General features: G+C 43.1%; 1 protein-coding gene across 1 annotated transcript in view; it reads left to right on the forward strand.

The window, feature by feature from the left end:
• The window catches only part of LOC133082016 (steryl-sulfatase-like), a 131,054-nt gene that overhangs the window by 63,263 nt on the left and 52,285 nt on the right, over positions 1-15,506 (forward strand). Inside the window, exon 6 of the mRNA XM_061178386.1 lies at positions 4,216-4,352. Coding sequence (XP_061034369.1) covers positions 4,216-4,352 — 137 coding nt within the window. The remainder of the gene's footprint in view (positions 1-4,215; positions 4,353-15,506) is intronic.

Below are 15,506 nucleotides of genomic sequence, written 5' to 3' on the forward strand. Positions count from 1 at the left end.
CTGTTAATGGATGGGGCTGTGTTCCTCTCTTGCTAGTTGTTTGGCATAGGGTGTCCAGCACTGTAGCTTGCTGGTCGTTGAGTGAAGCTGGGTCTTGATGTTGAGATGGAGATCTGTGAGAGATTTTCGCCGTTTGGAATTACGTGGAGCTGGGAGGTCTCTTGTGGACCAGTGTCCTGAAGTTGGCTCTCCCACCTCAGAGGCACAGCCCTGATGCCTGGCTGGAGCACCAAGAGCCTTTCATCCACACGGCTCAGAATAAAAGGGAGAAAAAATGGAAAGAAAGAAAAAAAGAGGATAAAATAAAATAAAATAAAGCAATTATAATAAAAAATAAGAAAAAAAATTATTAAGAGTAAATTTATTAAGAAAAAAAATTTTTTTTAATTTTTAAAAATAGATTTATTAATTTTTTATACTAAAAATAAGAAAAAAATTATTTAGAAAAAATTTATTAAGAAAAAAAAATTTTTAATTTTTTAAAATAAAAAATATGAAAAAACTTATTAAAAATTTTTTTAAAAATAGAAAATAAGGAAAAAATTATTAAGAAAACATTTATTAGGGAAAAAAAAAATTTTAAGCCAAAAAAAAAAACCGACGGACCTAACCCTAGGACTAACGGTGAGAGCAAAGCTATACAGACAAAATCTCACCCAGAAGCATACACATCTACACTCACAAAAAAAAGGAAAAGGGGAAAAGTTAATATATCCTGCTCCCAAAGTCCATCTCCTAAATTTGGGATGATTCGTTGTCTATTCAGGTATTCAACAGATGCAGGCACATCAGGTTGTTTGTGGAGCTTTAATCCGCTGCTTCTGAGGCTGCTGGGAGAGATTTCCCTTTCTCTTCTTTGTTCGTACAGCTCCCGGGGTTCAGCTTTGGATTTGGACCCGCCTCTGCATGTAGGTCCCCTGAGGGCGTCTGTTCCCCGCCCAGACAGAACGGGGTTAAAGGAGCAGCTGATTCGGGGGCTCTGGCTCAGTCAGGCCGGGGGGAGGGAGCGGCACGGAGGAGGCGGGGCGAGCCTGCGGCGGCAGAAGCCGGCGTGACGTTGCAGCAGCCCCAGGCGCGCCGTGCGCTCTCCCGGGGAAGTTGTCCCCGGATTACGGGAGCCTGGCCGTGGCGGGCTGCACAGGCTCCCGGGAGGGGCGGTGTGGAGAATGACCTGTGCTCGCCCACAGGCTGTTTGGTGGCGGCAGCAGCAGCCTTAGCGTCTCATGCCCGTCTCTGGGGTCCGCGCTGATAGCCGCGGCTTGCGCCCGTCTCTGGAGTTCGTTTAAGTGGCGCTCTGAATCCCCTCTCCTTGCACGCCGCGAAACAAAGAGGCAAGAAAAAGTCTCCTGCCTCTTCGGCAGCTGCAGACTTTTTCTCGTGCACCCTCCCGGCTAGTTGTGGTGCGCTAGACCCTTCAGGCTGTGTTCACGCAGCCAACCCCAGTCCTCTCCCTGGGATCCGACCGAAGCCCGCGCCTCAGCTCCCAGCCCCCGCCCGCCCCGGCGGGTGAGCAGACAAGCCTCTCGGGCTGGTGAGCGCTGCTCGGCGCCGAGCCTCTGTGCGGGAATCTCTCCGTTTTTCCCTCTGCGTCCCTGTTGCTGTGGGATCCGCGCTGATAGCCGCGGCTCGCGCCCGTCTCTGGAGCTCGTTTAGGCGGCGCTCTGAATCCCCTCTCCTTGCGCGCCGCGAAACAAAGAGGCAAGAAAAATTCTCTTGCCTCTTTGGCAGCTGCAGTCTTTTTCCCGGACTCCCTCCCGGCTAGCACCGAAGCCCGAGCCCCAGCTCCCAGGCCCCGCCCGCCCCGGCGGCTGAGCAGACAAGCCTCTCGGGCTGGTGAGTGCTGGTCGGCACTGCTCCTCTGTGCGGGAATCTCCGCTTTGCCCTCCGCACCAATGTGGCTGCGCTCTCCTCCGTGGCTCCGAAGCTTCCCCCCTCTGCTACCCGCAGTCTCTGCCCACGAAGGGGCTTCCTAGTGTGTGGAAACCTTTCCTCCTTCACAGCTCCCTCCCACTGGTGCAGGTCCCGTCCCTATTCTTTTGTCTCTGTTATTTCTTTTTTCTTTTGCCCTACCCAAGTACGTGGGGATTTTCTTGCCTTTTGGGAGGTCTGACGTCTTCTGCCAGCGTTTAGTGGGTGTTCTGTAGGAGCAGTTCCACGTGTAGATGTATTTCTCATGTATCTGTGGGGAGGAAGGTGATCTCCGCGTCTTACTCTTCCGCCATCTTGCCCCTCCTGGGTGGTACTTTTGAAGCTGAAAAGAGCTAATGCAATATTTCATTGAATAACAGAGGTTTACGGAACCGATGCTAGCTGCCAGTCATCGTGCTGGTGCCTGGAATCCACAGATGTAGATGACATGCCCCAGCCTGTGGTCTAGTGGGAGAAGGAGAGCATATAAATGATCCTTGGGTAAACCAGCAAATGCTTTATTAGAAATTACATTCGTTCACCCATTAATGCATTCATTCTCTTTTTCATTTGTGCCCTGATAGCCTTCAAAAGGGCACTCACTCAGTATTCCCTTTTAGCCAGAAAGGAATTGCTGATGGTCTCCTGGAGCAAGGTAAAGGAGGAGGCTATTACATGAAATTGAAACACAGCAACTGAGTGCATTTCTCAGAGGTCCACTAGATGTCAAGAGGAAGCGATGTGACCTATTGATCCCTTTGAGCAGACTCGGGTGTGAACCCCCAGACCTCCCCACAGTAACCGTGCTGCCTGGCAGGTGTCCCAAGGACCACATGTGCACAGGGACTTTTAACGCTCCAGCATCTGTGCTTTCTCAACAATTCCACCAGAGTGGGTTTAGTGTACTCTGAACTACGAAAAGCTCTTGCAGTACCATCCATCTCTCTCGACTAAAGTACAGGTTGAGGCCCATTCAGAGGATGTTCCATTTAACTTCCAAAATTCAGTATTGACAATGGAGTGTTCCTGCCAGGAGACTTGTTCTATAGTAGAAGGTGGGCAACATGGCGGCACACAGAGTTGAATTGGCTTTCAACTGTGGATCTAAGTAGTTGACGACTCAAGATACTGTCTTTACTAGATAAGAGCGCGCACGCATGTGTGTGTGTGTGTGTGTGTGTGTGTGTGTGTGTTTTCCAGAAAGAATACAGCTTGGTAAGTGCTTCAATTCATATAAATTTCAGAGAGAGAGGGAAGAATAGAATTCAAGAAGAAAGTAGGTCATTCTCCAATACATTTTTTTTTTTCTGAGTTGTCGCTTCGGAGAATATCTCAAGGACATAGCACATCAGTCTGCTGATCTGTAGAGGGTACAATGAGTTACCTATGGAGAGAGACTTGCCATCCCCCAAATAAGAGATTCAGTATTCGGCATCATTCAGTGGTGTTTTCTGAATTTTCAAACTGCATCTGTAATCATAGGTTGATCCTAATCAAAATGGTGGCCATATCTTCTATATCCATTCATTCATTGATGGACACTTAGGTTGCTTCCATGTCTTGGCTGTTGTGAATAGTGCTGCTATGAACATAAGGGAATGGATAAGGAAGGTGTGGTACATATATACAGTGGAATATTACTCAGCCACTAAAAAGAATGAAATAATGCCATTTGCAGCAACATGGATGGACCTGGAGATTATCATACTAAGTGAAGTAAGTCAGAAAAAGACAAATATTATATGATACTGCTTATACATGAAATCTTAAAAAACGGATACAAATGAACTTATTTACAAAACAGAAGCAGACTCACAGACTTAGACAACAGACTTATGGTTACCAGTGGGGAAGGGTAGCAGGGAGAGACAGATTTTGGGACTGACACGTACACACTGCCATATTTAAAATAGATAACCAACAAGGACCTTCTGTATAGCACAGAGAACTCTGCTTAGTATCCTGTAATAACCTAAATGGGAAAAGAATTTGAAAAACAACAGATACAGGTATATGGATAGCTGAATCACTTTGCTGTATGCCCGAAACTAACACAACATTGTTAATCAACTATATTCCGATACAAAATAAAAATTTTTTAAAAGTTCACTGCCATTGTCGGAGCTGATTTAATTTTCCTTAGTTAGTATGCTGAATCTGATATTATCGTTTGAGACTGAAAAATTATAAATGCCATCTCTTTTTACCAAGGGAATAAACATTTTCACTTTCAGAATAAAAAAAAAAAAAAAAAACAATGGTGGCCAACATGCTTATTTTGCTCTTGGATTTTGGTTTTTTTTTCAGGAATGCTAAGACCCCTTTCTTGCTTGTCCTGGCTTTCCTACACGTGCACACGGCTCTCTTCTCTTCGAGGGACTTTGCCGGCAAAAGTAAACACGGCGCTTATGGAGATGCTGCCGAGGAAATGGATTGGAGTGTTGGTATGTGTACCTTTATCTTCAGTCTGTCCTTCAAATGTGACTGAGGCTTTTCCTGCTTCTATCTTATTTCCTCTGAGTTTCCACCTATGTCCCCGATGCCTTTAGAGACAGCACGTGCTTTTTGTTTTTGTGTTTCAAAAAAAAGGAAGCCAAACAAGCACTAAGTGTGAAAGGTAAGCAGAATATAAAAAGCATCTCAGCCCCGAGTCCATGCTTGTGGTTACCAATGGATACAGCACCAGGAGGAGTCTGGGTCTGTGGGCTGGTGATCAAAGAGATGAACGAAGAAAAGGAGTCAGAGCATTAATCCTTATCATTCTTTCAGCAATTCAATGTGAACAACCCCTTGTCTGTAGCAAAGTTAGGCACAGGGTAGATTCGGGAGACAGAGGACTTGCCATGGGCTACGGCCTTGGTGGGTCTCGATGCAGTAGCCCTGGGGTCTTTCCTGGATGCTGTGAGCCCCACTGTGTTTCCTTCTTCTCCAGCTTGTGTTCTTCTTGCTGCGTCTGTGAGGATGGCAGGGATTGCCTTGCTCTCTGTGTCCCTTCTCCCTAAGCAGATTACCCTATTTCTGAGAAACGTAGCATGTTTTTCAGAGGTACTGGGAAGACTTCCTTCTGAGGTTTCCTTTTTAAACGGTGTCTTGCATATTGACGCGAGATCATGGTGACCGTGCTTTCTTCTGCACAGCTAAGCAGTCTCAGGTCTATTCCACAGAGTGTAGGGGAAGCCAGGGTATGTGGGTTAAGCAAAGGGATGGAAAATCAGTGGGTTCTGAACTTCGCATTCACTTCCTGTCTATCCCAGAGATGTCTCTTACGGTGACGTTGCTCGCTCCATCTGGACAAAATTGGACAAAATTGAGCAAATGGCACCCGTGAACAGGTTGCTTAAGATTTTTGCATATTTCCTTTCTTTTCCTCCCCCCCCCAACTCCTCTCGTTCTTCCTTCCTTTTCTTTTTATGCCCTGGATTGATAGTTTTTTCATCGAGATGTTTGAACATGGCCGCAGAGTTTCTTGGTTGGTTTGTATTAAAAGCAAACTGAGCGTGATTTGGTCACCAACGTTGGGAATGACAAGAACAAGTTTTGTTTCGTTTAAATCTTCTAAGGAGCACCGTCTTTTGGACAAGATGACTGTACCCTTATTCTAGCTTCTAGCTCTTTCTGTTACTATCTCCGTGAACTTGAGAGATGTCTTAAACCTGTGGGCCTGATGAATTCAGACAAGGTAACTTCCAAGTTTCTTTCCTTTCTAACCTTCTCTGTGATGCTGTCAGATAACAGAAGTGAGTACAGATGGTGAATACGTACTAGGAAAAACAAAACCAGAACAACCTGCCTAATAAGATTCATAAGAAGAATTCGTTGTACTTAGGGCTTTGACATACACCCATACAAGCCTGCCTTCTTTCATTTTTCATTCTTAAAACGTTGCATGTAAATTAGTTTACATTTTCCATACCGTAGTAGTGTAAATCAGTAGAGTACTTCGTAGTGTGAGTCAGTAGAATATTTTATCTCTTTAATGAGCGTTATATGTTAGTGTAACAGGTTTCGTGTACAGCTCTCTGACGTTTGTTGGCTAGCGAGCAAACTCATGCTGGTGTCATCACACTTACTGATTAATTTTTATTTAATTAGAGCAGTACATATGCCTACCCTGACTCATTAAAAAAGTCTAACTTCCAATGTGTTCCTGCTACTGGTCCCTCTTGAATAAAACAGAGAATGTTTTTTAATCTTCGAGATCTGCGTTAGACCCTGATATCATATTAATAGATGATTGTGTTCTTTTTTTGCCAAAAAATAAAAACCCTTCCCTTAAGCCATTACATTCATTTCTCAGGATGTTTCTGTTGTTTTACAAATACCTCTGAGCATTTGGAGGAATATTCCTTCTTTCCAAAAAGAGCCTTTTATTGTCACACAGAAGGGGACGGTAGCACTCTGGATAATTTTGTAATAAAATAACATGAGAGTATTGGCTTAAAAAGAAACGCTGCTAGTACCATGGGCAGCTGAGCTACAAGATGTTACCCAGAGAGGGCACGTCTCTGTCCTTTAGAGCATGTTCTTTCTAAATGTTTGGAGGCAACATCGTTATATGCCGCATAACTTTCCCCACTGTGGGTTTCTCTGTACCTGTGAAAGCAAATTCATAAAAAGAACCTTTCTTATTTAATTGTCCGCCATGGCCAATCTCACCCCCTGTCATGGTGCTGGATGGTCTTATTTTTACCTGTATGATCGCTGTAGCTTGTATTGTTACCATGACGCAGGAAGGACTGACCGCACATACGTGGTGTAAGGTCTACGCCATGGAGCTCGCGGTAAGAGCTGGCAGGGGTAGCTGAAATCCTGAAACTCGAATACTGCCATGCAGTTCGAGGGGTGGGCAATGTTCTAATTAGGACAGCCACCGCCTACGAAGTGCGTGCCCTGCACCCGGTCCGGGGCTTCACAGGTGTCCCCTCCCTTCGTGCTGCCAACAATCAGGGCAGCATTCCTGCTGCGTCAGAGTGGTATACAGTCGACAATAAGTCACAGGGAAAGAGCTGGTTCCTTCATTCATCACCTCTAGTAGATGCCATTTGTGTGCCTAACATTTTTTTTTTTTTTGAGGGAGAATGCAATGATGATGAGACCTTGGCTTAAGAGAATTTAGGGGCTCCTAAGGGATTTAAGATTCTTCCAGGTGATCTTGTAATAACCCAGAGCAGAAAGGAATGAATGAATGTCCCGAGGGAGGTGCAGATAACGCTCGAGTGGTTTTGCAGGGGAAGGATCTCCGTATGTGACCAGTGGCCGGCCTCACCATTTCAGCAGGGCACACTTAACGGGTGAAGCCTTTGGGCGGTCGTGGCTCTGTTGCCGAGTCTGATTTTCCGCTTCTCAAGCAGCAGAGCTTTGGGGGAGGAACAAATGGGTAAAATCACAGTGTTTTCCAATGCACTCCAAGTATTTTTTCTTTGGGGGGGCGGGGCGTGCGTGTCATTCTAGCTGTTGTAATGACATCTACCGGAGACCTGTGAATGAGTGGGGGGCAGAGGGAGTGGGTGGAGGGATGGAAGTGGTTCCCGCCAGTGGTTTGTTATCTGTGACGTGTCCCCGTTTCAGTGCTGACAGCTGCAGGGGGTCGGGTGGAATTTGCCTGCAATGGGCTTTTGTTTCGCTCAGGATGAGACTAGCAAATTCTGTAACCTACAGAGAGAATGCAAGTCGAGAACAATGAGGTGAACGTTAAAATAAATCTCTGACTTCAAATCAAACCTTTCAATTAAAAAAAAAATCCCTGCCACTTCTAAGGGTTGGGACCCAGTGGCTTACGTGAGATTCTTTCTTTCAAACAAAAACACTAAGTCTTTTTCTTACGTGGAAGGAACACCGACCTTCTTAGTGGGACCCCGGAAGTCTTCAGGAGTTTGGTTGTCAATTGCTTGGGGTCTGAGATCTGGCACCCCCACGGGCCGTGTCTGATAAGGCAACCTCAGTTTCTTCTCCTAGTGATTTTCCCGTTGGGGCTCTGGGCAGTGCCACCATGTGTGGGTACAGGAATGGAACAGCGAACCCGGCGGAAGGAAAAATAATGGATGAATTCATGAAAGGCGAGCTGGGGGGATGGTACAGAATGAATCCTTTTCCGTACCTGCCGTGTAGTCAGCCATGTGCCACAGAGCTTTTGGCCACACGTCAAATCTGTCTTGACAAATGGAGAATGCATTGGAAAGCCTCATTTAGCAGGAGGTCAGGATGGTCCCAAGAAACCCAAGGAAACTCTGAAAATAAGAAGGCTTAGGGATTGGTCCAAGTCTCTCAAACATACAGCATAATTCTCACCAGGGTTTGGCTTACTGGACATAGGTCTAAGGAATGATCCGTTTAAAAACGGACTGTTTCTAAAACTCTTGGATTAAAATAGTTGTTGGAGTCTGAAATGCAGCGTATGGTGAATAACCCCTCAGCGACAGGTGCATTTACTCAGGCAAAAGTGCTCTGGTTGAGTTTCTGTAGAAGACACCCTCTTTAGAATGCTATAGACAGGCCCATAGTAGGTACCCAGTAAGTAATTTTTCAAGGTCAAGTCATGGGGAGCAGGTGCCTGTTAGTTGTAAGGCCCTGACTGTGGTGCTGGAATTGCTAGGAAAGCATGGCTTTTTCTTACACATGTGGATACTGGTCCAAAACATGTGGGAGTGGATTCGATGGCTTTGCAAGAATATTAAAAGCAGTCGAGCACCTTGTGACTGAAGATTTATCTCCATCTTAATCCAGGATAAAAGTTTGGAAATCCACCTCCCTGTTTCTAGTTCTCGAGAACTAACGTTGCAACGTCGATATTCTTTGCCCTTCTTCTGTTCCGTGGAGAGTGTCATCTGAGCTGTAAGGTTGTGTGTTTCGCTTGGGATTCGGTACATCAATTTTCCATCTTGAATTTTTAAAATGCTCTTATTCTTGATAAATGAGACCTTCTTTAAAACGTGAAAATCTGTACTCAGCCGTAAAAAGGAACAGAATCGGGTCATTTGTAGAGACGTGGATGGACCTAGAGACGGTCATACAGAGTGAAGTAAGTCAGAAAGAGAAAAACAAATATCGTATATTAATGCATATATGTGGAATCTAGAAAAGTGGTACAGATGAACCTATTTGCAGGGCAAGAATAGAGACGCAGACATAGAGAACAAATGTATGGACACCAAGGGGGGAAGGGTGGGGTGGGATGACTTGGGAGATTGGGATGGACATATATACACTACTGTGTATAAAATAGATAACTAATGAGAACCTACTGTATAGCTCAGGGAACTTTCTCAGTGCTCTGAGGTGACCTAAATGGGAAGGAAATCCAAAACAGAGGGGATTATATGTATACGTATAGCTGATTCACTTTGCTGTACAGTAGAAACTAACACAACATTGTAAAACAACTATACTCCAATTTAAAAAAAAGTGAAAATCATATGCTTGCTTCTGAGGCATCCTGAAAATGGAAGGGCAGGTAGGCATTCAAAGGAAGGGCAAAACAGGAGGAATCCCCAAAAGAAAAATGAAAGAACAGCCAGAGGATGAGAATAAAGACTAGGGGAAGTAGGGTCATGGCCCTCAGGGGTGAAGAGCATCTCAAGGAAGGAGGATTAGCACCAACCAGGACTTCTGAGCCATCGTGTAAGGAAGAGGTGAAAAGGGAGCACAGCGCATTCAGCGACCGTGAACTTTAGGATTGCATCAGATTGCAAAGCGAGGGATGTTTGAGGAGCTGGCGGTCAATGAGGTTGGATGTCCCTTTTTTTTATCATTGAAGTATAGTTGATTTACAATGTTGTGTTAGTTTCATGGATATTCCTTTTTAAGAAGCACAGAGGAACTCGAACACAGGGATGACTTATCAGACTGTGTCGAGCTCAGCTCTGTTTGGAGACTGTGATTTGAGTGTCGGCATCCATATGGGGGGACTGAGTGATTTTCAGTCCAGTGCAGGGGCAGAGAGAAGGATCATGGAGTTGACGGACGATTGAGATTTTGCTGGGGTATACCACAAAACGCGACTGGACGTGAGAGTTGGGTGGTCATCAGGAGAGCGACTGGGCTGGCAGAGTAGGGGAGGGGAAGGAAGAAGGAAGGGGACTGGTGGCTTGGGAGGTGACAGGTTGGAGGTCCAAATCGGATGGTAGGAAAGGTGTTGGCAGGCTAGGACAAGGTGAAAGTGTTTACATTTCAGGAGTAGAACAATTCCAGCTGTTCCCAGATCCATGGCATGTATTTAGTTTGTTTTTTTTTTTTTTGGGCTGCGCAGCGTGGCATTCGGGATCTTAGTTCCCCGACCAGGGATGGAACCCGTGCCCCCTGCAGTGGAAATGCGGAGTCTTGACCACTGGACCACCAAGGAGGTCCCTGCGGCATGTATTTAGGATGATGAGTGAAAGACTAGGATACACTCTTCTCACGTCAAGAGATGAAGTAACTGGGAAGCCAGGGTGTTCCGCGGGCACCTTTGGGGTGACAGGGCTGCACCAGAGATGGAGACCTTGGCCGTCCTGTGATTGTTAGGGCTGAGGAGCTTCATTCCCTTTCAGAGTGGCGGTTTACGGCTGGGCGGGGGGCTGGAGGGCTAATGGTGGACTTTACAGGGAGAAATGCAGAGTCATTAGGGACCACGTGCTCAGGAGCTGAACTTCCAGTTTCGTCAGTTGGACAGTCACAATCGAGGCTTGGAAATTATTGCAGGGGTGGGTCACCAGTGGAAGGTCCCAGTTTTTCAGAGGTTTCAGGGAGGAACAGGGGTGGTCCATGTGCCCTAAAAGCTCCCAGCCCTGTGCAGCCAAGCCCCACCTGTCAACTCAGGGACGCAGAGGCGGTATTAAGAGCTGGGTGCTCGTAACATGTGGATTGTTGTCACTTTGTAGCCATTGGGCCCGAGGTCGTGAGCAGTGCTGGGGGTGCACTTTGAGGTCATAGGAACCAGAACGTGAAGAGTTCCATCATAAAACTCTTAAGCTTCTGAAGGAAAGCACGTGTATTGCCCAGTCTTCTGCAGCAGAGGTTGGAGGTGGTGGGAATTCTTAAATGTGTTTGTTTTTTTTATTATTGTTTGCATTTTTGTTTAAAAATATGCTCTGCATGAAGGGATGCTCAACGTAGCTAATTATTAGAGAAATTCAAATAAAAACCACAATGAATCAGAATGGCCATCTAGCCATCGTCAAAAAGTCTATAAATGCTGGAGAGGGTATGCAGAAAAGGGGACCCTCCTATACTGTTGGTGGGAATGTAAATGAGTGCAGCCACTGTGGAGAACAGTATGGAGGTTCCTTAAAAAACTAAAAATAGTTGCCATATGATCCAGCAATCCCACTTCTGGTTATATATCCAGAGAAAATTGTAATTCGAAAAGACACATGTACCCCTGTGTTCATTGCAGCACTATTTACAATAGCCAGCATGTGGAAACAACCTAAATGTCCATCGACAGATGAATGGATAAAGAACATGTGGTACATATATACAATGGAATATTACTCAGCCATAAAAAAGAATGAAGTAATGCCATTTGCAGGAACATGGATGGACCTAGAGATTACCACACTAAGTGAAGTAAGTCATACAGAGAAAGACAAGTATTATATGGTACCACTTATATGTGGAATCTAAAACTAATACAAATGAATCTATGGATAAAAGAGAAACAGACTCACAGACGTAGAAGACAAACTATGGTTATCCAAGGGGAAAGGGTTGGGGGAAGGATAAACTAGAACAAACTTAAAAGAAAAGATTGCTAGATTTAATGACAAAATCTGTTATTTCCTGATGTCAAAAGAAGAAGCTAACTAGACCAAAATCAGTTAAAAAGCTTTTGCGACATCTATGTAAAATGAAAAGAAAATCTATGTGATACAGAAAGAGCTCATACAAAGAAATTGATAAAAAGATAAGTATCAGAAAAAATGAGTTGTACCCATTTGTAGTATCAGCTCACCACAAATTGCTAGCATTATGATTTCTAAAAAAAAAACACCCCCCCCAAAAAAAACTTTGTTAATGAGTGAAAGAGGGCATCTTATGATATTTTTTATTTTTTAAATTTTTTTATTGAAGTACAGTTGAAGTAAAATATTATATCACAGGTGTACAGTATAGTGATTCACCATTTTAAATGTTATAATCCACTTATAGTTATTATAAAATATTGGCTATATTCCCTGTGTTGTACATTCTTGTAGCTTATTTTATACCTAATAGTTTGTACCAAAAGAGGGCAACTTTTTTGAAAGTTACATATGCCGTACCATATTGATTCCTAAAGAGGTCAGTTTTCTTCCTTTTTTTAATTAAACAACAAAAATACTGTTGTCTTTTATCAAGTGGGGTCAGTACATTTTCACAAGCCCCATCCTCCAAGGATGATATGGTAAGGAGCTCCAGCAGCTGAATTTTTCACGAGGTCACCTCTGCTAACCATACTTCTGAGTTTAGCTTACAAAGTGTATTTTAAATATTCAGCCAACCCTTCTTCTGAATCCCAAGCCATCAATGGCACAATTATTAAAACTCAACTCAAGCAACAAATTGGCTCTTATTTTCTCACTGGGGCTTTCCTTCATTGAAAATTCCCTTTGGGAATTTTGAAAAAATTTTAAGTCATCTGGGAGAGAGAGCGAGTGTGTGTGTGTATGTGTGTGTTTACACTTGTCCTTTTGCATTTTCTCTTCAGCTGCATCCTTAATAACACACCTTAAAAAATGCATGAGTTTGTAAAATTTGCTTAATTCAATAACTTCCGTGGGATGCTAATTCCCCAAAGTGGAAATTGAATTTTTTAAAAAGGAAATGCACCAATTTATTCCGGACAATCAAATCTTAGCTATATGCTTGGGACGGCAGCTTAGCTCTGAATCAGATAAACTATGACCTCCAGTGCTATCACCATGATCCCTGGTTACCGAGATAATCAGGAAACAGAGCCTGCAGACGGCATCATCCCTGGGACTTTTGACAGGGTCTGGTATTACAAAAACCTCTGCCTAATGAATAGATTTTTCATTCAAGCAGATCTAGACAGGAGAGAAATGAAATCCTTTCCATTACAGACCACTGTTTACCTGAGTGCAAGATACATAATGAGGTTTTGAAATTTAAAGAAAACATTGAACAGGAAATGATGACAACCTGTACGTTGTAAAGGAATGACTAATACAGACCCACCTACATATCATTCTCTTTCCACGATTGTCAAATCTATTTAATAAAAACACAGGATAAAAAAATACTACTATTCTCAATTAACAAAGATAGACACTAAGTTTCAGGACATGTACCAAAAAATTAAGAAAATGTGCTGTTAGGCTGTTTGGGAGAGCTTACTGTGAACTTTCAAAATGCAGGGCTTCTGCAAATAGTATATGGGGTATTGTTACTGGAATATAGGTTTATTTTTTAAATTTTATTGAAGTATAGTTGATTTACAATGCTGTGTTAATTTCTGCTGTACAGCAAAGTGACTCAGTTATGCATATATATATATATATATATATATATATATATATATATATTCTTTTTCATATTCTTTTCCATGATGGTTTATCATAGGATATTGAATATAGTTCCCTATTCTGTGCTCTATAGTAGGTCCTTGTTGTCTATCCATCCTATATATAATAGTTTGCACCTGCTAATCCCCACCTCCCAATCCATCCCTCCCCCACCCCACTCCCCCTTGGCAACCACAAGTCTGTATGTCTGTGAGTCTGTTTCTGTTTTGTAGATAAGTTCATTTGTGTCACATTTTAGTTCCACATGTAAGTGATACCATATGGTATTTGTCTTTCTCTGTCTGACTTATTTCACTTAGTATGATCATCTCTAGGTCTAGCCATGTTGCTGCAAATGGCATTATTTCATTCTTTTTGATGGCTGAGTAATATGGAATATATTTATTGAGGTTCATACTCCTTGCGGCCTTGAAGGAAATGAATTTATGATACATGAAAATCAAATCACCTATGCCAAGATTTCCCATTATTGACAACTTCTGAAGTGTATGTTTCAGGAGTTCTTTGTGAATGACAAGGCATGGGTTGGCGGACACAGGGGGTGTGAAAGATCACTGGCCAGCCCGGAATCATGCTTTCTTCTGTGCCGCTACTTTGGGGCAGTTTTCTATTCCTGCAGGGGCTGTCGTGTATCAGGACGAGGTCACCCTTGAGTTCTGGGCTCCACAGAATTCAAGAGCAGAGTTCTGAGGGCCCTGTCTACCTGCATCTCGTATACCCTTTTGTAAGAGAAAAAAAGTTTTTAAATTGTTGTCAGTGTCATCTGTATTTTTTATTTTAAGTTGAATGTTTTCCTCACTAGGTGTAATTCTTTTTCTGATGTCCAAAGTCATCCATATTATGAAAAACCAAGGAATGCAGACACAAGCAAGAGAAAGGGATAGCCCCATGTGACCCCACCCTTATTAGATAACCTCGTTCATGGATCACTCCATAGCTTTCCTGTCTTATATGTTGCCAATACTATATAAGAAGACTAAGATGCAATCCTTATTATTGAGAGTGTTTTATACAAACTCTATACACTGTTTTGCAATTTTCATTTTCCACTTACCTATATACTTAGGCATTTTTCAATATCAGCATTTCAATCTTCATGTCCTTGCTCTTAGACTATGGTTTACTTAATCAGTCCCCTGGGAGGGACATCTGAGTTCCCACCAACTTTTTGTTTTTCCATTTCAAGCAATGCTATCATGAGTATTCTTCTCTGTATGTCTATATGAACTTGTTGGAGCATTTTTTTAAAGAAAAAATTCCCAAAATTAAAATGCTGGATCAAGGAATCTTTAAAAATTGAGTTTTAGTAGAGACTGAGTAAAATGTCTTACCCTTGTTTTTCCCGCAACAGTGGGACACCCACTGAGGATCTATGAGAATGCTAATTTCCTCATAATCTTACCAACTCTGGAATTATGATTGTAACAGCGTGACTGTGAAAGTATTGGGTTGGCCAGAAAGTTCGCTCAGGTTTTTCCATAACATCTTATGGAAGCCCGAACGAACTTTCTGGCCAACCCAATATTTTTACTTGTAAATTTGTCAGGTGGAAAATACTCTTTCATTACTTAAATTTCTCTTTCTGCTGCATGTGAAGTTGAGACTACATTTTAGTCCAGGGTTGTATTTTTTTCTCCTAAGAATCCCCTGTTCATATTTTTTGGCCACTATTCTATTGGATTGTGGGTCTTCTTCTTGTTGATTTGTATGGGCTTTTTACATATTAAGGACATGAATAGTTTACTTGTATGTTGCAAATATTTTTCCTGCTTTTTTGTTTGCAGTTTCATTTTATTTATAGAGTCTTTTGTGATGAATTCCCATGGTCAGATTTGACTGCCTTTCTTTCATGACTTTGGGGATTGATAACTGGCTATCATTTGTCTTATATTTCCTCCCATTATGTTTATGGTCTCATGCATTACAGTTAGGTGTTTAATCTATGGAGAGGAATGTGTGTGTGTGAGTGTGTGTGTGTGTGTGTGTGTGTGTCCCCATGAATTGTCATTTGTCCATTATTATAGGTATAGGTCTTGGTTGGGTAGCCCACCTGGCTGGTGTGGGACCTCGCAGAACTTGAGTAAGATGGGTGTTTGT

This window comes from Eubalaena glacialis, chromosome X (assembly GCF_028564815.1).
Source record: "Eubalaena glacialis isolate mEubGla1 chromosome X, mEubGla1.1.hap2.+ XY, whole genome shotgun sequence".
NCBI classification, from domain to species: Eukaryota; Metazoa; Chordata; class Mammalia; order Artiodactyla; family Balaenidae; genus Eubalaena; species Eubalaena glacialis.